The sequence below is a fragment of the Trichomycterus rosablanca genome, chromosome 8, assembly GCF_030014385.1.
Source record: "Trichomycterus rosablanca isolate fTriRos1 chromosome 8, fTriRos1.hap1, whole genome shotgun sequence".
Classification (NCBI taxonomy): Eukaryota; Metazoa; Chordata; class Actinopteri; order Siluriformes; family Trichomycteridae; genus Trichomycterus; species Trichomycterus rosablanca.
Window position 1 is genome coordinate 39350422 of NC_085995.1, and position 23943 is coordinate 39374364.

Sequence of the window (23943 nt, forward strand, 5' to 3'; positions counted from 1 at the left end):
CCACCCACCCACTACACAGCTTCTCCAGTCTGCTGCCATCAGGAAGGAGACTGCGGAGTCTCCGGGCCAAGACCAGCCGACTGAGGGACAGAACCATCCACCAGGCGGTCAGGATCCTCAACTCGCTTCCTGTCCTGCCCCCCCTCTCACGAACCCCCCCCCCCCCCCCCCCCCATCAATACCATAATCTTACATCCCCATTATCTTTTCAATGCACACATCACTTTAATCTATCTATAGATAATCGGTTTTTGCACTGCTGTTGGAATTACACTGGTTTTAAAAAAGACTTAAAAATTTCAAGTGGTCATTTTACTTCTATATTTTCATATTTGTGTCAGTGTATATATATTTGCGCTTTAGTGTGTGTTTATTCTTATTCTATTTTTATATTCTTTTATTCTAGATTTATTGTTAATTAATGTTTAATGTTGGCACCATGGGTCAGACAGTAACGCAATTTCAATCCTCTGTATGTCCTGTACATATTGCAGTTTTGACAATAAAGCAACTTTGACTTTGACTTGACTTTGACTAATAATAATAATAATAATAATAATAATAATAATAATAATAATAATAATAAAAACAATAATAATAGCAATAATAATAAAATATTATTATTAACAATAGCAATAATAATAATAAAAGCAATAATACTAATATTAAAAATAATAATAAAACTATTAATAAAAAATAAATAATAATAATAATAACATATTATTAATATAACAATTACTAATAAAAATAATAAAATAATAATAATAATAATAATATTAATACAAATAATACAATAATAATAATAAAATATTATTAATAATAAAAACAAAAACAGTACCATTCATAATACTATTACTACTACTACTAAAATATTATAATCAATAAAAATAAAAACATAAAAATAATAAAATATTATTAATAATAAAAGAATATTTTAATACTACAAATATTAGCATTTTATTATCCAGCAGTGGAAATTTGCATTGTTACAGCAGCAAGAGTGGCAAGAGTATAGAAATATAAAAATATAAACATGTACATAAATAGTATTATAAAGATACATATAAAAATATATATAAAAAATAGGTCACCATTAATTCGCTTTAATTATGTTAGCTAATTAATTATTAAGTATTTGCTTCCCTCCTGGTTCTTGTGTATATATTTACACATATATTCCAGACAGAATTTATTATAAGACATAAAGACAATCATTATTTTTTATACTATATAAGAAGTTGAATAAATTAAACACAAACTGTCCCTGTGTACAAAAATACTTACCCTCTAAACATAACTGTTGCACCACCTCAAGTGCTTCTGATAAATGGACGTCAGTCTTTTACGTCAATGTGAAGCGTCAGACGAGAGCTTCTCAACTCAACAAACCTTACGTCAGAAGTGACAGCGGTGGAGTTTATATTATATTGATGAGATGGAGTGAAGCAGCGATATACTGTAGATGACTGTTATATTCATGTATAAGTGATCAGAAGATACAGTGTAAATCATGTGTAAAAGACAGAAAAAAAACAAAACAAAACACAGAACGTTATAGAAACACGCGTGTTTACACCGATCAGCCATAACATTAAAACCACCTCCTTGTTTCTACACCCACTGTCCATTTTATCAGCTCCACTTACCATATACAAGCACTTCTACAGTTCTACAATTACTGACTGTAGTCCATCTGTTTCTCTGCATGCTTTGTTAGCCCCCTTTCATGCTGTTCTTCAATGATCAGGACCCCCACAGAGCAGGTATTATTTAGGTGGTGGATGATTCTCAGCACTGCAGTGACACTGACATGGTGGTGGTGTGTTAGTGTGTGTTGTGCTGGTATGAGTGGATCAGACACAGCAGCGCTGCTGGAGTTTTTCAATGAGTGTCCACTCACTGTCCACTCTATTAGACACTCCTACCTAGTCGGTCCACCTTGTAGATGTAAAGTCAGAGACGATCGCTCATCTATTGCTGCTGTTTTAGTCGGTCATCTTCTAGACCTTCATCAGTTGTCACAGGACTCTGTTGGGTGGATATTTTTGGTTGGTGGACTATTCTCAGTCCAGCAGTGACAGTGAGATAGCAGCTCTTATCCACTCATACCAGCACAACACACATTAACACACCACCTCCATGTCAGTTTCACTGCAGTGCTGAGAATGATCCACCACCTAAATAATACCTGCTCTGTGGTGGTTCTGTGGGGGTCCTGACCATTGAAGAACTGAGTGAAAGGGGGCTAACAAAACATGCAGAGAAACAGATGGACTACAGTCAGTAATTGTAGAACTACAAAGTGCTTCTATAAGGTAAGTGGAGCTGACAAATTGGACAGTGAGTGTAGAAACAAGGAGGTGGTTTTAATGTTATGGCTGATCGGTGTATATACACACAACTGACGCTTCAGTATCACACACAGAGGTCACTCTGTTTTAATACTTTAATAAAGTCTTTTCTTGAAACAGGACGTCCGACAAGCTCATGATCACGTGTCCGAATACTTTTGGCCGTATAGCAAATGTACTTATAAACACACAGGACGTTCCTTATTTTTCCTATATGGTCTGTCCTCCTTGTGTCTGCTGCCCACATGAGCTGGTGGCACCCGTGAGAATGAAACCTGGGTCTCCGTGGTGGTGGACCCGCGTATCAGTCCACGGTGCCACTCGAGTGGTACACACTCACACACACACGCTTTGCTGAATAGAAATTGGACACCTTTATGGTAATTGCATTGACAGGGATGAGTACACTCCTATTACCAGGACATAAATGAGCTTATCTATCCGGCCAGCTGTTGATCGGAGCTCCATTATTCATTTCTTGTACTGGTTTTTTTTCAGCTGAGTAATGATGATGTTGTAGGACTTTGTGAACACGTCTGCTGAGGGATTTAACATAAAGTCACGGTTATAAGCTGCTTACTTATTTTTTGTTAATTAGAATTGAAACATGTGCTGTATGGACAAAAGTATTGGGACACCTAAGCACAGTGGCGTAACTAGGAGCTCATGGGCCCCAGTGCAAAAAAGAAATTTGGGCCCCCTCAACAAATTTCATATATATATATATATTCACGGTGGCTCAGTGGGTGGCTCAGCCTCACAGCGATCCCAAGCCGGGGCGGTCTGGGTCCTTTCTGTGCCGAGTTTGCATGTTCTCCCCGTGTCTGCGTGGGTTTTCTCCGGGAGCTCCAGTTTCCTCCCACAGTCCAAAAATATGCAGTCAGGTTAACTGGAGACACTAAATTGCCCTATAGGTGAATGGGTGGGTGTGTGTATGTGTGTGTATGTGTGTCTGCCCTGTGATGGACTGGCGCCCCGTCCAGGGTGTTACTTTGTGCCTTGCGCCCATTGAAAAGCTGGAATAGGCTCCAGCATGTTTGCATGTTCTCCCTGTGTCTGCGTGGGTTTTCTCCGGGTGCTCCGGTTTCCTCCCACAGTCCAAAAACACACAGTCAGGTTAATCAGTTGGCCAAAGGATGCGTGTGTGTGTGTGTGTGTGTGTGTGTGTGTGTGTGTGTGTGAAGTTTGCATGTTCTCCCCGTGTCTGTGTGGGTTTTCTCCCACAGTCCAAAAACACACAGTCAGGTTAATTGGAGATACTAAAGTCCCTCCTAGGTAAGTGTGTGTGTGTGTGTGTGTGTGTGTGTAAAGTTTGCATGTTCTCCCTGTGTCTATGTGGATTTCTTCCGGGAGCTCCGGTTTACTCCCACAGTCCAAAGCACACAGTCAGGTTAATCTGAGCTACTAGAAGTTGGCCGAAGGGTGTGTGTGTGTGTGTGTGTGTGTGTGAGTGAGGTTTGCATGTTCTCTCTGTATCTATGTGGGTTTCCTCCGGGAGCTCCGATTTTCTCTCACAGTCCAAAAACACACAGTCAGGTTAATCGGAGCTACTAGAAGTTGGCCGAATGGGTGTGTGTGTGTGTTAAGTTTGCATGTTCTTCCTGTGTCTGTGTGGGTTTCCTCCGGGTGCTCCGATTTCCGCCCACAGTCCAAAAACACACAGTCAGGTTAATTGAAGATACTAAAGTCCCACCTAGGTAAGAGTGTGTGTGTGTGTGTGAGTGTGTGTGTGTTTGCCCTGTGATGGACTGGCGACCCACTGCGACCCTGACCAGGACAAAGTGATGGTAAAACAGACACTGAGTGAATGAATGAACCTTTAAGTCTTTATAATCATAAAATCTCTGATAACCGAGCCGGATCTTTAAATCTGGGAGAGAAACTGGGAACCGGTCACGTCTCGCCTCATTAGACCCATCTGCTATGGTGAATGTATAATGAATGCTTACGTCTAGTCCACAAATTGTCCCAGCGAGCCAGACGTGATCCCGTAACCAGAATAAATGACTGGAGGACGTGGTTTCAGCGTTCGGCGGACGCAGTTACTCCTCCAAAAACCCGCTCACACTTTTCTGAGGTTTATAATCCATAACTAATGAAGTTCATCAAAATACTGGTGTTAATGGGTATACTGGTTATACTGGGGCGGGTAGAAAACCAGTTTAGGGGTACAGTCTAAATGTGTGGCCACATGAGCGACCAAGCATATGGCAAAACATCCAGCACTCAATTTAAATTTGCCTAGGTTAGCAAAAGTATTGGGACGCCACAACAATTGCTAACGGGTGTAATAAATCAATGATATAAAGGAAATTATATGCGTCCAGCTTTGCAGCAACAGTTTAGGGAAGGACCTTTTCTGTCCCTGCAAGCTCTATAAAGACATGAAAGGAGCCCCTGACCTCAGCCCCACTCAACAGCTCTGGAATGAACTGGAACATCGACTGAAGAAGAGAAGCTCAGAAGAGCGGCTGTTGTTCTAGGTCACTGGGACGTTTAGCAAGCTTATATTTAGGTGTCCGAATACTTTTGGTCATCTAGTGTATCAAGAATAGAGTAATTAATAATTATATACACTATATAAGTCGATTCAGTTGCAGTGGTTCCTGCTGGTCTGGTGCCAGTTATTACTGGTTTAAGCAGAGGTGGAAAGAGTACTAAAATATTGTACTCAAGTAAAAGTACTATGACTTTAATGATTTTTTACTTAAGTAAGAGTAAAGTTACTAGTCTAAAAATCTACTCAAGTAAAAAGTAACTCATTTAAAATGTACTCAGAGTAAACGTTACTTCGTTACTTGTTTAACAGAACAATGGACGTCGTTTTCCAACAGAAGTTGATAGATGAATGATACAGCAGATCACACACAGCTCAGCAGCCATGCAGCATATCAGCAGTTCATGTGTGGATTTAACCTCTACACACCTAACAGACTGCAACTGCTGTTATCAGTTCAAAACAGCATTATTTCTGTTTATCCTCAATAACAGGGTTAGGCGGTTAGGGTCGCACCTATAAAAAATATAACGGGTCTTACACCGTCATAGGAACATGATCAAAATCAAAAACAAACCAGCAGAATCTCACAATCACATGTATGCTGTCAGTTTTACTTAAATAAATACTCAAAAATAAATGAACATAAAAAAATCACAATATTTCATAATGCTTTGCTATCGTTGCAAAATAAAAGCCAACCGTAAACAGCAGAACCGCGACCCAGATCAGTCACACAGCAACAGAAAATCATCACCACTTATCTGCTTACCTGATCTATATCCATGTGTTGTTCCATTAGGGATATAATCCACTTTATATAAGACCATCTTGTATGTTTCCAGAATATATAAATCCATACCCAACTGTTTTATCCACCTAACTAATGAAAACTAGATTTATTCTCTCGGCTTTCCCGGTAAAAAGCTTAAATTGGTGATTCGTTCACTAAACTGTCATTTATAGAACGACCAATGAAGAAAGAGATTGAAATTCCGCCCAGAATGTGAATTCTGAATCTCTGATTGGTTTATACATCTGAATCTCTTCACCAAATGAACCGATTCATGGAGTTGTTTATGCACAACATCATAATGAAACAGAGTGAGTCGTTTCTGACTCGTTAACTCAGTGATTCAGTTCACAAGCGTGACTCTAAAGCACACAAATTTGTAAATGCTCAGCGGGATCAAACAGCATAACGAGCTGGTTTAATGTCGAGTTTTTTATTGTTTTCTTTTTTCTTTTTTTTTTACTCAGTAACGGATGTTATTTAAAATGTAGCGAATTACAATTTCTTAATACAAAACGTACTTAAGTAAAAGTAAAATTACAGGTTGTAAAATCTACTTTAAAAAGTACAAGTACACAAAAAAATGACTCAATTACAGTAACGCGAGTAAATGTCATTCGTTACTGTCCACCTCTGGGTTTAAGCTACACACACACACACACACACACACAAGCATGCTCGCCCTGTGTCCATTGTCACTTCATGTTGCCTTCAAATTGCCATTTTCACTCATTCATTGTCTGTTTTACCACCACTTTATCCTGGTCAGGGTCGCAGTGGGTGTAATTCACTGGGCGAAACACAGGAAACATTCTGGACAGGTCACCAGTCCATCAGAGGGCAAACACACCCACACACACACACACATAGACACTAGTATCTCCAAGTCACCTCACTGCACGTCTTTGGACTGTAGGAGAAAACTGGAAACCCACACAGACACGGGGAGAACATGCAAACTCCACACAGAAAGGACCCGGACCGCCTTACCTGGGAATCGACCACAGGACCTTCGTGCTGTGTCACAAAAGTGCTACCACACGAGCCACTGTGCCGCCCCCTGATACTGTATGTTAATAAGTAAGTAAATTGGTGCACAGTGGCCCCGGATTCACCTCAACCCTGATCAGCATGAAGTAGTACGGTAATGAGTACATCTGGACAATAATGACCGGATGATGATAATGTGTTTCCGGATGATCCCATTATGTAGTGCAGTGTCCCAACTTTTCTGAATCGTGCTTCAGGCTAATGTTTGGATTTGCTTTATTAATCTCTTGGATTTAATCATTCTGTTCATTCAGTGATTTCATTCTGGTTTGTTTGTTGATGACACGGTGGCTCGGTGGGTAGTCAAGTCAACTTTATTTATAGCGATTTTTACAATAGACATTGTCTCAAAGCAGCTTTACAAAATCCAGGACCAACAGATACAAAAACCCCTGTTGAGCAAGCCAAGGGCGACAGTGGCTAAGAAAAACTCCCTTAAAATTACAGGAAGAAACCTTGAGAGGAACCAGACTCAGCAGGGACCCCTGGATGAATAATTGAATAAATGAATGAATGGATGATTGGATGGATGAATGAATTATCGGATTGATGGTTTGTTTGTTCTGTTGATATTGTAGGTGTTGGACTTTTTCCACCCCCTGACTGGATAAATGAATGATTGGATGGATGGATGGATGGATGAATAAATAGATGAATAAATAAATGAATGAATTAATAAATAAATGAATGAATGGAAAAATAATGAATGAGTAAATAAATGAATGAACAAATGAACGAACAAACAAACAAATGAACGAACAAATGAATGAACGAACGAATAAATACATGAACGAATGAATGGATAAACAAATAAATGACTGAATAAATAAATGAATGAATAAATTAATGGACAAATGGATAAATGTATGAATGCATGAATGAATGAATGAATGAATAAATAAATAAATAAATAAATAAATAAATAAATAAATAAATAAACGAATGAATGAAGGAATGATTGAATAAATAAAAAAATAAATACATAAATAAATGAATGAATAAATGAATGGTTTGTGTGTTCTGTTGATATCGTAGGTGCGAGACTCCTCCACCCCGTGACTGGATAATTGAATCAGATTGTGATTATTTGTAACATTAATGTTTTTGTTTATAATTGAACTTTTATCTAAATAAACGTGGTTATAATTTCATCATTAATGTGTTTCTGTGCTGTATGTGATTAACCGTCGCTAATGGAAAAGCTTCTAGTTCACTCTTAGTAACGTTAGCGTTTCCAGTCACCCTGACATTATTAGCTACATTATTAGCTAGTGATTAACGGCGGGCAGCATTAGCGGTGTGAGGATTTGATTTGGTAAACACAAAGTCTCTGTTTTTGAATCATTACTAGCAGCATTAGCGGATTTTAGCGTCTGCTGTGTGGTTCTGGAACCTGTAACAGTTTCTGAGTAATGATTAGCAACATTAGCATTTCTGTGCTAAGCGTTTTGCAGGAATTGAACCCAGAACCTTGAGATCCATGTTGCCGTGCATCATCCATTTTACCAACTACACCAACCTATAAGAATATTAATTAATACTGTTTATTATTACAATAATAATTATTACAGTATATTTGATGTACAGACTAATAATAATAATAATAATATTATATTCTACACTCACTGTCCATTTCATCAGCTCCACTTACCATATAGAAGCACTTTGTAGTTCTACAATTACTGACTGTAGTCCATCTGTTTCTCTACATACCTTTTTAACCTGCTTTCATGCTATATTCTATGTGGTAAGTGGAGCTGATGAAATGGACAGTGAGTGTAGAAATAAGGAGGTGGTTTTAATGTTATGGCTGATATATATAAACTTCACTGTCCTGCACGGAGTTCTGACCTCAGCTCCACTCAACAGCTCTGAAATGAACCAAAACATCATCAGCGCCCAGCCATACAAATGCTGTCATCTTTTGACACAAATCCCCACAGACATACTTCCAAATATTGTGGGAAGCCTTCTCTTCTGAGCGGCCCTTGTTCTAGCTGAGAAGATCATATATATGTATATGGTGTTAGGTCTTTCTCTCTCTCTCTCTCTCGCTATAATTCTGGACTGACCTCACCTTTTTCAGAATCATTCTTACCCCACCAGGTGAGATCTTGCATGGAGCTCCAGAACGAGGGTGATTGACTGTGATCTTGTATTTCTTCCATTTTCGAATGATCGCACCAACAGTGGTCTCTTTCTCACCAAGCTTCTTGCTGATGGTCTTGTAGCCCATTCCAGCCTTGTGCAGGTCTACAATCTTGTCCCTGACGTCCTTTGATAGCTCTTTGGTCTTGCACATGGTGGTCGAGAGATTTGAACGGAAGAAACTGATTCTGTGACAGGAGTCTTTTATACAGGGACAGGACTAATTTGTGTGCCTCATGGGCACATAACCGGTCTGTGGGGGTCAGAATTCTTGCTGGTTGGTAGGGGATCAAATACTTATTTCCCTTAATTAAATACAAATTAATTAATAACTTTTATTTAATGTTTTTTTTCTGGATTTTTTGTTGATATTCTGTCTCTCTCTGTTAAAATAAACCTTCCATAAAAATTATAGACTGTTCAAGTCTTTGTAAGGGGGTAAACTTACAAAATCAGCAGGGGATCAAATACTTATTTCCCTCACTGTATATATATACTGTATATATATATATATATATATAAATATATATATAATATTTATTCATAGATTTTTACTGATGTTCTTTTGTTTTTTGCACAGCGCTACTATTTACATCTCTGTTAGACGCTAACTGAGTTTTGTTGCCTTGTACTTGTACTGAGCATCAACGATAAAACTGAATCTATCTGATCTATCGAGTCAGGTTTTTGTGTGCCACACTTAGCGGAGCGTTTGAACACTACTCTTTGGTGGCATCACAAGGGTACGATCTTTTACAGTTATCACCCCGTAAAAGCCTGCATGTGTCTCAGAAGGCCATCTCACCCCGCCTGCTGCAATTTTCCCCGTCGTCGTTCTGTACCGCTGATAAATAAAAGCAGCCAGAGCGGCCACGAAAAGAAAAGCGCCGCCCGTTATTCGACCGCTGCCCGTTATTACCCGCGATGGTTCGCAGTCATAACAGGTAATGTAATTACAACCTGCGATGTGTTTGTGTGGCGGAGAGGTGCATGTTTTCGTTCAGCTGATTTTATCACACGCAGCAGCCAGACACACACAGACCAGGAAAAAAGAGAGAGAGACCGATGGAGCGGAGACCTCACAAAGCTGTTTTATTACAGCCGGCTTCAGAGGATGAATGAAGCTGATTACGGGATGAACACAGAGCGGTCAGATAATGACGGGTTGATTGTGGAGCGGCCGGTCAGCCTGGACGTCACTCAGATGGACGCTGGTTGCCGATGCTGAAGTGTCTGAATGGTCGAGCAATCATAAACGAGAGGCTGGAGTGTGGAACGACGCTGTGAATGACGTTTAAAACACGAGTACACAAATACACCAGTGTTTTCTCTTCATGTGAATAAATAAATGTACACTGATGAGCCATAACATTAAAATTACTCACTGTCCATTTTATCAGCTCCACTTACCATATAGGAGCACTTTGTAGTTCTACAATTACTAACTGTGGTCCATCTGTTTCCCTGCATTCACCATGTTCTTCAATGGTCAGGACCCCCACAGGACCACCACAGAGCAGGTATTATTTTGGTGGTGGATCATTCTCAGCACTGCAGTGACACTGACGTGGTGGTGGTGTGTTAGTGTGTGTTGTGCTGGTATGAGTGGATCAGACACAGCAGCGCTGCTGGAGTTATTAAACACCGTGTCCACTCACTGTCCACTCTATTAGACACTCCTACCTAGTTGGTCCACCTTGTAGATGTAAAGTCAGAGACGATCGCTCATCTATTGCTGCTGTTTGAGTCGGTCATCTTCTAGACCTTCATCAATGGTCACAGGGTGCTGCTCGCGGGGCGCTGTTGGCTGGATATTTTTGGTTGGACTATTCTCAGACTATTTTCAGTCCAGCAGTGACAGTGAGGTTGCAGCTCTGATCCACTCATTCCAGCACAACACACACTAACACACCACCACCATGTCAGTGTCACTGCAGTGCTGAGAATCATCCACCACCTAAATAATACCTGCTCTGTGGTGGTCCTGTGGGGGTCCTGACTATCGAAGAACAGCATGAAAGGGGGGTAACAAAGCATGCAGAGAAACAGATGGACTACAGTCAGTAATTGTAGAACTACAAAGTGCTTCTATATGGTAAGTGGAGCTGATAAAACGGACAGTGAGTGTAGAAAGAAGGAGGTGGTTTTAATGTTATTTCTCACTGCTAGACTGGGAGCGTTTCAGAATCCTGATCGTAACTAAACTGCACCTTTGTGTTCCCTCGATTTCAGACACATCCTGCACAGACGGGCCTGAACGGCCGTGTTAAGACTTCTCTGCTCCATTCACAAAGTGGGGTGGGCACTTAGGGGTGATGATACAAGGACCTACAGTAAATACAAGGACTTACAGTAAATACATTTATTGGACATTTTCTGACCTAAAAAAGTAAAGAAACAGGACCAAGGACCCAAGGACGAGCGTCTCACAGCCCATGGTGCAATTTGCTGTAGGATCTGTGATGATCTGAGGGTGAAGGATGCATTAATAACATAACGTACAAGGTTGTCCTGAGAGAAAAACCTGCTTCGTTTTTGCTCTGACAGCATTTCCTGATGCTGATGATTGTTTTTGTTCCAGTAGGACGATGCTGCACACCATAGAGACTGGTCAATCAACTTAATCATGCTGGGCAGCGGTAGCTCAGCTGTTCGGGTACTGGACTAGTAATCATATGGTCGCAGCCACTGTTTGGCCTGTAAGCAAAATTGTAAGTCGCTGTGCATGTAACTCTGTATTGTAGAGCTTGATAAAGGTTTGATAAACTAATCCCTCACCCATGTGGTTATATCAGCTAGTGTTGAGTGGAGGTTCTTGATGCGGCGCCGTCTGAGGGATGGAAGATCACGAGCGTTCAGATTAAGCTCGCACCCTCGACCTTTACACACTGAAATTCCTCCTGATTCCTCGAATGGTTTAATGATATTCTGCTCTGTAGAGGGAGAACATGCAAATCCCTTCCAATCTTTCTTTGAGGTTCATTGTTTTTAAACATTTCAATCATTTTCTCACACATTTGTGGATAAACTGGATCCTCTGATCATCTTTACTCATCAGAGACTCTCAGCCTTTCCTGGATGCTGCTTTTGTACCAAACCATGATTACAATCACCTGTTATTTCACCTCATTACTAGCCCTAAATTGGCCCTGTCCCAACTGTTTTTGGAATGTTTTGAATGAAATGAAATGTTTTAATGAAAAGCAGATATATCAGGTTCATCCTGTCTGACATCAAATACAAGTCAAAGTAAATGTAAGAAACTCTGTGTTTTTATTTTATTATTTACATTTTCCTTACTGTCCAGACTTTTTCTGATTTGGGGTTGTACATTAAATGCTACAAAGCTCCAGGATAATGTGATGTTGGTTTCAATTCTTGCCAGTGAGATGTGTCACATTTTTCTGCATCTAGTTCGCTTCCACATGCAGAAGGTGGATTGTCTGCACTAGTGAGTGAGTGAATGGGTGTGTTACTACCTTGCACCCAGTGCTTTTAGGTGGCACCAAACCAGTATGAAGCAGTAAAACTAAATGAAGGAATTAATTATTGATACAGCAATTAAATTTTCATTAAACGATGGGCCGAGCCGCGAACGCTTCAGATACAGCAGAAGTAAACGAGGTTAAACTCAGTGAAATTACTCTGTGAGCAAATGAACAAATGAATGAATAAATAAACAAGTACCGAAATGTGCACGTGAAGAAAGAAAAGAAGCAGAAAATAATGAAATAAATACGTAAGATTTCTCTTCAGGCTGAACTCCAGTGACTTATCACTTCATTTGGAAGACTCATTACGATCCAGTCAGTCCAACAGGCTGCAGCAGCAGCACTTCTCGCTCCATAAAGCCTTACGAATGATAATGGGTAGAAACGGCACACGGGCTGCAAAACAAGCCCGAGAACTGAGCTCCAGATAAATAAAGAAATAAAGAAATAAATAAACAGTGCTGATTACCGTCCCATGAATGCAGACCGCAGGCATCTCGTCTCCGCGTTACTTTCAACCCGCACGTATATTCATGTGTTCATATTTCACGAGTCTTTTCTGGTTCTTTAAATAAAAACGCTAAAATGAAGTGATTACCCCCCCGGATGCATGCAGAGGACGACTGTCTGATCAACAATAAAATAAAAGTATAGTGTAGGGCTGCCACTAACGACTATTTTTCTATCGATTAATCTATAGACTATTTTATCGATTAGTCGTTTAAACTAAACGATTCATTTTCCTCCAAAAAAAATTATTCAGAATCTCATTTAGGCTTCTTTAATTTTACCAACAAACTGTACGGCATAATAGTATGTCATCTATCTACCTGTCTGTCTGTCTGTCTGTCCGTCTGTCCGTCCATCTGTCTATCTATCTATAGATCATGTCTATCTGTCTGTAATCTGTCTGTCTGTCTGTCTGTCTGTCTGTCTGTCTGTCTGTATGTCTGTCTGTCTATCTATCTATCTATCTATCTATCTATCTATCTATCTAGTGCACTAAACGTTAGCTATAATTAAATATTAAACTTTTATGTCACCGTGAAAGAATTTAAGCTTCATTCTTTTGTTCAGAACCATTAACGCACTGTTTGGTATTCAGGAATTATGTACTGGGCGCTCAGGTGGCACAGAATGAGAATCACTTTATTTCGCCAAGTATGTAACACACACAAGGAATTTATCTAGGTGAGAGCGCACATGTACGACACGTAACATATTTAACAGACCAGACAGCACACGGACTGTTAACAAGTATCTAACCAAGGGAAAATAGAATACAAAAACAGTGAGGAGAATAAAGAGTCACGGAGAAGAGCTAAACGTTGTGTACACATGTATAAATATATTTGTTTCATTAGGATTTTAACGTCAGGTTACATTCATGACAGGACAGGTAGTTACTCATTACACAAGATTCATGGTCAGTCATGGACAATTTTTGTATCTCCAGTTCACCTCACTCGCGCGTCTTTGTACTGTGGGAGGAAACCGGAGCTCCCGGAGGAAACCCACACAGACACGGGGAGAACGTGCAAACTCTACACAGAAAGGACCCGGACCGCTCCAGCTTGGAATCGAACCCAGGACCTTCTTGCTAAGAGGCCAGCATGCCACCCTTTAAAAATATATACATATACAGATATACAGAGCATATAAGAATGTCTATACCTACAATGTGTTGTATCTACTCTGCACTGTGGACCATTACACCAGCCCACCACCAACCATACCTGGGTTCGAATCTGTGGTGCTATCAGCCAGCTGGGTGTCTACTAGTGGTGGGCAGATCGATCCAAATATCGATATTATCGATAACAACGTTGGTATTGGTATCAGATCAATACTAGTGTGATGGGATCCATATTTCAGTTTTACTTTTTCTCTGCAACATTCAGCACGTTTCTCCCATTTAGTCAGAAAGTAAAGATCATGTCTGTACAGACTCGCTCCTCTCACATCTTACATGCTCACCTCGCTCCTCCCCTCCGGCTCTGCCTGTGGTACCGTCACGTTGTTATGTTGTTAAAATCCTAAAAGACGTCGGTACGTTGGTAGGCATTGGAAGATTATAAGTCACACCTTACGCACATGAATCGGAGCATATGGGGCCAGTGATAGCTCAGTGGTTAAGGTACTGGACTAGTAAACAGAAGGTTGCCGGTTCAAGCCCCGCCACCACCAAGTTGCCACTGTTGGGTCCCTGAGCGAGGCCCTTAACCCTCAATTGCTCATCGTGTTCCGCTCATTGTGTAAGTCGCTTTGGATAAAAGCGTCTGCTGAAAATGTAAATGTGTAGTGAGGCTCTTATTCCGTGTTTTGGTGAATGAGAGCTCTTTTCTTTTGACTTTGTGCTTATAAATGTAAACAGAACAGCATCGATTTTTATTTTAAATAAACAAGGACACATACTGTATATTCGGTCACTATTAAAAATGTACAAATGTATTCACCCAGCAAACACAACTATGTGGTATGAGTTAGCCGCTTTGTGGTGATACGCTATGATGGTAACGTTGTGAGAAAGTAAAGCACCAGAAACAAGAAATCTGACCCGCTTTAAACAACTGAATTCATTTACAACCTCAATAAGAGCAGCTACTTACAATAAATGTATGTATTACAATAATACACTTAAAGGTCATGAAAATTCATTCAGATTTAGCAATTTGATGATGCATCTACCTTAATTATTAAAAAGTATCGGCGATACTCGCCCTGTATTTACTTGGTATTGGATTGATACCAAATTTTGCAGTATCGCACACCACTAGTGTCTACAAATACCTTTTTACCTGGTTTTGCCCAAAGGAGGGGAGTGCCTGATACCCCGGCAACGGATTGGCGCACTGTCCAGGGTGTGGTCATGCCTTGCGGTTGATAAATGTCTTTATTACGTTTACGTCAGAACTTTGACTCGACCAGCTAAAAACTTCAGTTCTTTTTATTTTAAGACCTTCAGACGTGAACCTGCTTTTGTATTCGTAATCAACGTCCTGCTGCCTTTTCCATTTACACCAGGCCTGTGTGCTGATAACAAAGCAGCTGCACCCCAGATTGAATCAGATTGAGCTTTTTTTTATACAGCCTATCAGAATAAACAGGACGTATAATGTCGTGTTTTTGATATTTGATGTGTTTTATTGAAGGAATCGTGTGCATGACGGTTGGTAAGTTGTTACTAGCTCGTTTATTCATGCTTATATTTATTTTTGCACCTTAAACTCTGTACATAACATTTATACACGAACATATTTTGGATTTCTACTCGACGTTAGTGTTTGTGTGTTGTAATTACTGAATGCTACATGGCTTTATGGTGCTGTTACGCTGATTTGTGGTGTGGTGCAGGAGTTTGACTCGAGGCGTACATTCTCTGCTCCAACAGATACGAGCACATTCTGTTCTACACAGCATCTTCCAGGCTTGTGTTTATTATTATTATTTATTTTAACATCTGCTTTAAATATCAAGAAAGAAACTTTATACTGTCATACACTCATCCGACCTGCCACAACTCTGACCAGGATCAAGTATTATTTCATTCATTGTCCGTTTTACCACCGCTTCATCCTATTCAGGGTCACAGTGGGTCCAGTTCACTGGCCGAAAGGGTAGGAGACACCCTAAACAGGTTGCCAGTTATCACAGGGCACACACACACACACACACACACACACACACACACACACACACACACACACAGTTTTAGTATCTCCAATTAACCTAACTGCATGTATTTGGACTGTCGGAGGAAACCGGGTGCAGACACAGGGAGAACATGCAAACTCCACACAGAAAGGACCCAGAATGCTCCACCTGGAGTCGAAACCAGGACCTTCTTGCTGTAAGGCAACAGTGCTACCCACCGAGCCACCCACAGGATAGATAGATAGATAGATAGATAGATAGATAGATAGATAGATAGATAGATAGATAGATAGATAGATAGATAGATAGATAGATAGATAGATAGATAGATAGATAGATGTTTGTTTGTTTATTTTTTATTTTATTTTTCATTATTATTACTTAAAAGTTTATAATTTAATTATAGCTAACATTAAGTGCAGCTCCTGGTACAGTTTTCTTATTAGCTGATATAGATATAGTTCTGCTTATTATTTAATAAATGCAACAGTGTGAAAACATGAAGTGGGAACTTATCTGATTTTGAACTCAGCTTTTAATAAGATTTTTAGTGACTGATCATTTCTTTCACAGATTAGATAAACCACTTTTACATTGGCTTTATTTGGTGCACTGATCTGATTTTAATAAATGCACTGTATGTGCGTATACTGCATATCCCTAAAGCAGAAATAAGGCTAAAGAATCGGCTCCAGAACCGAGTCTGTCAGGAGAACGAAACAGATCTGAAAGTAAAGTGGAGAGAGTTTTAAGTAGGACTGCAGCCGAACTCAACAAACTGGCGACTCGATCCACCAGAAAGCTGAGAACTACTGTGGACGTGTGCTTCTACCTCGATTATAACAAATTAAGAAAATCAATAAATAAAGAGAACGGTAGGCAGGAGAATGAATCTCTGAATCATTAGCTTGAACCTAAACACAATGAGAAGGCAAATTTTTCGACTCGCAGATCCGGTTGACCGCTTACGTAGCGAAAAGTATTAAAGCAAGTATTAAAACAAAACTTGTTAAAAAATCCAGCTAAAGCAAATCAGCACTGATGAGCGCTAAAGCTCCTGGGATTTGTAGTTTATTTGGGACTACAATGGGTTCATCCGCTCTTCCTACCATTTACATTTTCAGCATTTAGCAAACGCTTTTATCCAAAGTGACTTACACAATGAGCAATTGAGGGTTACGGGCCTTGCTCAGGGACCCAACAGTGGCAACTTGGTGGTGGCGGGGCTTGAACCGGCAATTTTCTGTTTACTAGTCCAGTACCTTAACCACTGAGCTACCACTGACCACCAGCAGAAACGGACGAAGGGAATCGTCCCATTAGTTATGGAATTTACGTTGCTGCCACATTATACTTTAGATTTATACACCAAAGTAAGTGAAATCAGTTATAATAATTTATTCATTATTCCTTATTTAGTTCTCAAACGGATTACTAAATTGGTTCTTAAAGCTAGGAGTGGCATTACTAAAAAAAAAAGAAGCGTTTTCCAACCAATCAGATTGAGGAACTGGAAGTTGTTCAAAACAGGATTAACATTTGTAACCTTAATCAAATCGGCTGCTGGATGAAAGTAGCCTCAGTGTACTGAACTTATACTGAAGGTATGTACGTCTATACGGAACACCAATATTGGCATTGGCGGTTTGTTGTTTTGTGCATGTAAACAAAGCTGCTGGACAACAAACAAACAAGGAGAAATGTCCAAAGCCGAGCTGGTTCTGCTATCGCCGTGCTAAACACACACCACAAATCCCTTCTGTCCATGCAGAGGAATTACGGACTCGGCCACGCTTCTGCCCGGGCGCACGCATGGCAGTAAGAGGTTTATCAAAATTGTCTATATCAAAGTCAGCGTGTGCAAGCCCGCGGCATTAAATGTGAGCGTGTGCAGAATAAATAAGGTAAGCAGGCATTTTTCTGCACGGGCACCCGTCATTCTGAATAGTGCATTCTCTCCCTAGTGGGATTACCCAGCATGCCATTTCTGTGACAGGAAACCCGTATAATGCAGGATGTGTTTCACTGCAATATGCTGTTTGTAATGCACTATAATTATATAGACGGTAACTGAAGAGCGCTGTTCACCGTACGACAGGATGTAAAAGCTCTCGGAAAATTATGATTTATGTGTAAAATGACCTGCTTCCTGAAAATCCTTGTAATAATAGTAACTACTGCTGATGTAAAATATAGGTCCTGTATACTAAACTATAGGTGTATTATTACCTCAATTATATTTACCCATACTGGTTACCGGATTTTTAATCAACAAGTTCTTTTATATAAAACCACCTCTTTGTTTCTACAGTCAGTAATTGTAGAACTATAAAGTGCTTCTATATTTTGGATATATTGTGAATTTGGTGACAGACAGACGTGATAAACACAGACAGGAAGGACAGAGAAGAAAATAACGTCTGAGTGAGTCGGACAGACTGAGGGTGAAGAGCTGATGGACGAAAAGGCCAAGGGGGTTCGGCTCAGCCCAGCTTCTGTAGAAGAAAAATATAGACTCTCTTTTTTACACACACACACACACACACACACACACACACACACACACACACACGCACACGGTAGCTCCTCATGACTCCGTGGCTCTTGCGAGCGAGTGAGATGCGATTGTGAGTTTTCTATATTTGTTCCCTTCGTCTGACTTCAGAAGGAACATAAAAAAGCTGCAATTTAGTCTAGACAAAATTCAACCCTAGTGAAGTGGGGTAGTAGTAGCTCAGATGTTAGGGTACTGGACTAGTGATCATATGGTTTCAGGATCAAGCCCCACCATCATCAAGCTGCCACTCTTAAATGCCAAAGAAAAACTATCAAATGTCAATTCTTAGATTTCAGCGTGATACCGAATAAGCTGCGGTGCTAAATGTGTCTGACATGGGGAATCGAACCCAGGACCTTCTTGCTGTGAGGTGACAGTGCTACCCACTGAGGCACAGTGCCACCGCTTTTCTCATGTACATCATAGATCATGTTTATCATTCATTCATTCATTCATTGTCTCTTTTACCACAGGTTTATCCTGGTCAGGGTTGCGGTGTGTCAGAATATTTAGTATCTCCACTTGGTTTGACTTGCATTTATTTGGACTTTGGGCTTTGGGAGGAAACCTACACAGACACGGGGAGAACATGCAAACTCCACACAGAGTGGACAAGGACCGTTCCACCTGGGAATCGAACCCAGGACCTTCTTGCTGTGAGGTGAAAGTGCTACCCACTGAGCTACTGTGCCACCCTATTCTGTTTCACCCACGTCTGTTTTACCACCGCTTCATCCTGGTCAAGGTTGCGGTGTGCCCAGATATTTATATCTCCAGTTACTCTAACTGCAGGTCTTAGGACTGTGGGAGGAAACCGGAGCACCCGGAGGAGAACATGCAAAAACCACTCCACCTGGGGATCAAACCCAGGACCTTCTTGCCATGAGGCGACAGTGCTACCCACCGAGCCACCGTGCTGCCACCATGATGCCCTTAAAAGGTGAATTAGCTGCTCCTAATCACCTCTAGGTTAATCTAAGGACGCTACTACTAGAAGTAAAATGCTTCTACTTTCTATTTTCATTTGTATTTTTCTCTTTATGAAACGTTTTAATATCTTGGTGCCTTCGTCCGTGCCCACGCTCTGATCAGCCGCGAGGGTAACAGGAACCGGAACCCACTGATTAGACCATTTCATAATATAACATAAAAAATGAACATTTAAAGAGCAAAAGAGGAGAAAAGGCTTTTTATTTCCTTTAATTATTTAGGTTCGGATGGATCGGGGAGTTCTGCACGCTCGTCTTTATTCCACTCATGTCCTGATCGGCCGTTCTGACTCATGAGAGCTGCTACGCTGTGCTGTGCGTGCCCGGTGGTCATGCCAGCGTCTAATGTGTGCCATCAGCGTACCGTGTCATCAGTTTTAATCTTATGGCTCGGCACTTTGCGTACACACAAGTGCTGTTTATGTGGGAAGTGATTTACACACATGGTAACACACAGTTGTGTTTAATTCACCAGCGATATCATTAACGGCTGAGGGTTTGGCATCTGAAGGGGGTGTTTAGGGGGCACAGGAGTGTGAAATTCAGGGATCGGGTCTGACCACGGCCACCACCCTGGTGTTTTAGCAATTTAGTACAAACTCACAGCGCTTTTCCACCGAAAGAACCATGGTTCCTGAACCGCTTCTGTTCAGGTTTCTCTGAACCTTGGTGTTCTGTAGAGAACCGACGCGCGTTTCCACCAGTTTTTGAGAACTAAGCAGCGTCATCATCGGTGGGCGTTACATAACGAAAGTTAAAAGTAGTAACATCATAGCGGAGTGTGTAGGTTGTGTGCGAGCATTTGTGCTGCTGTTACAGATGTTCGTTTTTATGTAAAAAGCAGCGATCAGCTATTAGTGATAAGAAGACGTGACGTTTTTGTCTCAGTTGTTGTTTTCTTTAGTTCATTGACGTGAGAAGCGTTTTGCGCTTCACTCTCACTTTGACCCTCAGCACAAATAGCCGATTTGCTCGGCGCTAGACTTGAGCGGTGAAACATCATTAAAGTTCCACGACACAAACAAACATCTGTGTGAAATAACCATCAACTCTACTCTAAAATCCCTCACGTATTTGTGTTTAGCTGGATTTACTTCACGTGTGTTTATGCAGCTCGGGGTTCTGAATCTTCTCGGGAGAGTCGAAAAAGCTTCACGTAATAAAGCGTAAAAGATAAAGCGTAATGTGGCTGAATGTACTAAAAGTACAACATAGAAACACTACATTTCTCTCTGTTATTACTGGTTATAAGTGCTCTGTACTGGTTATAAGCGCTCTGTACTGGTTATAAGAGCTCTGTACTGGTTATAAGTGCTCTGTACTGCCCAAATTCATCTGTCGTTGTTTTAATACAACAAAAAAAGCTTCACGTAAAAGATAAAGCGTAATGTGGCTGAATGTACTAAAAGTACAACATAGAAACACTACATTTCTCTCTGTTATTACTGGTTATAAGTGCTCTGTACTGGTTATAAGTGCTCTGTACTGGTTATAAGTGCTCTGTACTGGTTATAAACGCTCTGTACTGGTTATAAGTGCTCTGTACTGGTTATAAGTGCTCTTTACTGGTTATAAGTGCTCTGTACTGGTTATAAACGCTCTGTACTGGTTATAAGTGCTCTGTACTTCTTATAAGCGCTCTGTACTGGTTATAAGTGCTCTGTACTAGTTATAAGTGCTCTGTACTGGTTATAAACGCTCTGCACTGGTTATAAGAGCTCTGTACTGGTTATAAACGCTCTGTACTGCCCAAATTCATTGGTCGTTGTTTTATTACAACAAGTGTTAAGCTTTATTTTTCACGTTAAGCGTTTTTCGTTCTGTCCGGGTCACTTTTACCACGTCATATCAAACACTTCATCTTTTTTAAGGCGCTTTGAAAATATCAGCAGCAAACTGGCTTAAAATTGAACCAGGTGAACGTTAAAAAATAAAAATGCAGCGACAAGCTCCATACGAGACACCAGCACAGCACCCAAACCTCTACACTTAACACGCCCACAGATGATGTCACGGTTCGGGCTGAAAAACCCAGTATTCTGTGGTACCAGATTAGACGCTAGTTCGCCGTCTGGAACCTCTTTTATCTGGAACCAGAACCGGAACCGTTCCACGTCGGTGGAAAAGGGGGATCGGAGCGATCGGATCTTCATCGGTCCACCCTCAATACCCAACGTACACAAAATCAAACCAACCAACATGTTCATGAAGGCACTTTATTGTTATTTTGATGTTGGAAAAGTCGGCGTGTGATTGGATGATCTCCGGATCGTCACCACCTCAGCTTCAGACGTTGAAGAACTGGGCGTTTGGTTCTCAGGCTGGTTCTCCTCAACTTCTGCATCGGGACACCTACACAGCAACACAGAGCCGACACGCACACGTGTTACAGGAAACTCCAGCGTTACTCCACCTAGTGTGTATAACGTGTATTTCTGAATTTAAACCCCACCTTCATCTTCACACGCGATCTCCATCAGAGCCGCGGACTCTTCAGGTTGGGCTTCAACGATGGGGGGAACAAGAACGTCGTCCTGCAGCTGCTCGTGGTCCGGATTGTTTGAAGACACCTCGGAGATGTTCTTCAGTGCATCTGATGGAGAAATGCAACCTGATTCAGTTTGTAACGTTCACCTTCATCAGATCACCACCATCTATCTATGAAATCCCTCAAACGTACCTTCAGTGCATCCTCTATCCAGGTTCTGCTCCTTCAGTTTCCATATTTGGTGCTCCAAAGCTGCTGGCTTCTCCAGTTCTGTCCACTGGTGCTCAGGTGCTTCATCCCTGTCTGGTTCCTTCACCCGGTTCACTAGAACCACCAGCCTTTCCAGATTTTCCCTCTGGTCCTGTAGACCCACCTGCTCCTCAGGTTTATTAACCTCATTCTTCAAACCTACCTGATCCACCCGTTCTTCCACCTTCGTCATCTGGTCCATCTGAAGCACCTGCTTCTCCATCTGGTTCTTTACTACCTGCTTTGGTTTTTCCACTGTGTCCACCGGGTCCACCTGTCTCTCTACCTTCTTCATCTCATTCTCTATGAAACAAACCCTATTTTTTACTTGTCCCTCCCCCTGGTCCTTTAGGATGACCAGCTCTGGTTCTTCCACCAGGTTCAGCTGGACCATCTGCCTCTCTGCCTTCTTCATCTCATTCTCTATGAAACGAACCCTACTTTTTACATGTCCCTTCCACTGGTCCTTCAGGATGACCAGCTCTGGTTCTTCCACCAGGTTCAGCTGGACCATCTGCCTCTCTGCCTTCTTCATCTCATTCTCTATGAAACAAACCCTATTTTTTACTTGTCCCTTCCCTTGGTCCTTTAGGATGACCAGCTCTGGTTCTTCCACCAGGTTCAGCTGGACCATCTGCCTCTCTGCCTTCTTCATCTCATTCTCTATGAAACGAACCCTATTTTTTACATGTCCCTTCCACTGGTCCTTCAGGATGACCAGCTCTGGTTCTTCCACCAGGTTCAGCTGGACCATCTGCCTCTCTGCCTTCTTCATCTCATTCTCAATGAAATGAACCTTATTTTTTACATGTTCCTTCCACTGGTCCTCTAGGATGACCTGCTCTGGTTCTTCAACCAGGTTCAGCGGGGCCACCTGCCTCTCTACCTTCTTCATGACCTGGTCTGGTTTTTCCACTGGGTCCACCTGCTCTACTGGGTCCACCTGCCTCTCTAACTTCTTCATCTCAATCTCAAAGACCAGAGCCACCTTCTTTACTGGTTTCCTCTGGTCCTTTAGAACGACCTGCTCTGGTTCTTCCACCAGGTCCCGTGGGGCCACCTGCATCTCTACTTTCTGTCGTCTCTGCCACCATTTTCTCTTCTTTACTTTCTTCTCAGGTTTGTTTTTCCCCAGAACCCCCTGCTTCTCCATCTTTGGTGTTTGGTCTGCCTGGTCCTCTAAAACCTTCTGCTCCACTCCTTGCCCCATCTCTTCACCCTTTACCTCATTTCCCTTCTCACCCTCCACGTCCTGCATCTCTACCTTCTGGCGTCTCTGCCACCATTTTCTCTTCTTTACCTTCTTCTCCGGTTCGTTTACCCGCCTGTGCGGCTCGTCTTCGTCAGATGGAAAAGTCCAAGGGGAGAACATGTTTATGCTGCTTACTGTCTCGGCGTCTCAGATCAAATGAGCACAAACACATGAATCGCAGCTATTTATACCAGAGGTTTGGAGTGTGGTGATGTCATCATGATGATGTCACAATGTGTGCATGTAGCTGAGAGTGATGCTGATCATCATCACTGCTGCTCTCAGTATCAGTAACCTCTAGTGTAGAGTGGGACAGTGGGAGCCTAGTGGGTGGAGCTTTGGGCTATAACCAAAAGGTTGAGGGTTCAAATCCCAGTTCTGCCTTTTAGCAAGACCTTTAACCCTGTTTGCTCCAGGGGAATAA

The 23943-nt window shown here is 41.4% G+C and overlaps 1 protein-coding gene across 1 annotated transcript; it reads right to left on the minus strand.

The window, feature by feature from the left end:
* Window positions 1-21732: 21732 nt before the first annotated feature.
* On the minus strand, window positions 21733-23656 carry LOC134319162 (calponin homology domain-containing protein DDB_G0272472-like). Its single transcript, XM_063000187.1, has 3 exons — window positions 22211-23656; window positions 21983-22123; window positions 21733-21882 (listed from the first exon to the last, which is right to left on the minus strand). The coding sequence occupies exons 1-3, from the start codon at window positions 23637-23639 to the stop codon at window positions 21803-21805; spliced, it is 1650 nt and encodes a 549-aa protein (XP_062856257.1). The 5' UTR covers window positions 23640-23656; the 3' UTR covers window positions 21733-21802.
* Between the last annotated feature and the right edge of the window lie 287 nt (window positions 23657-23943).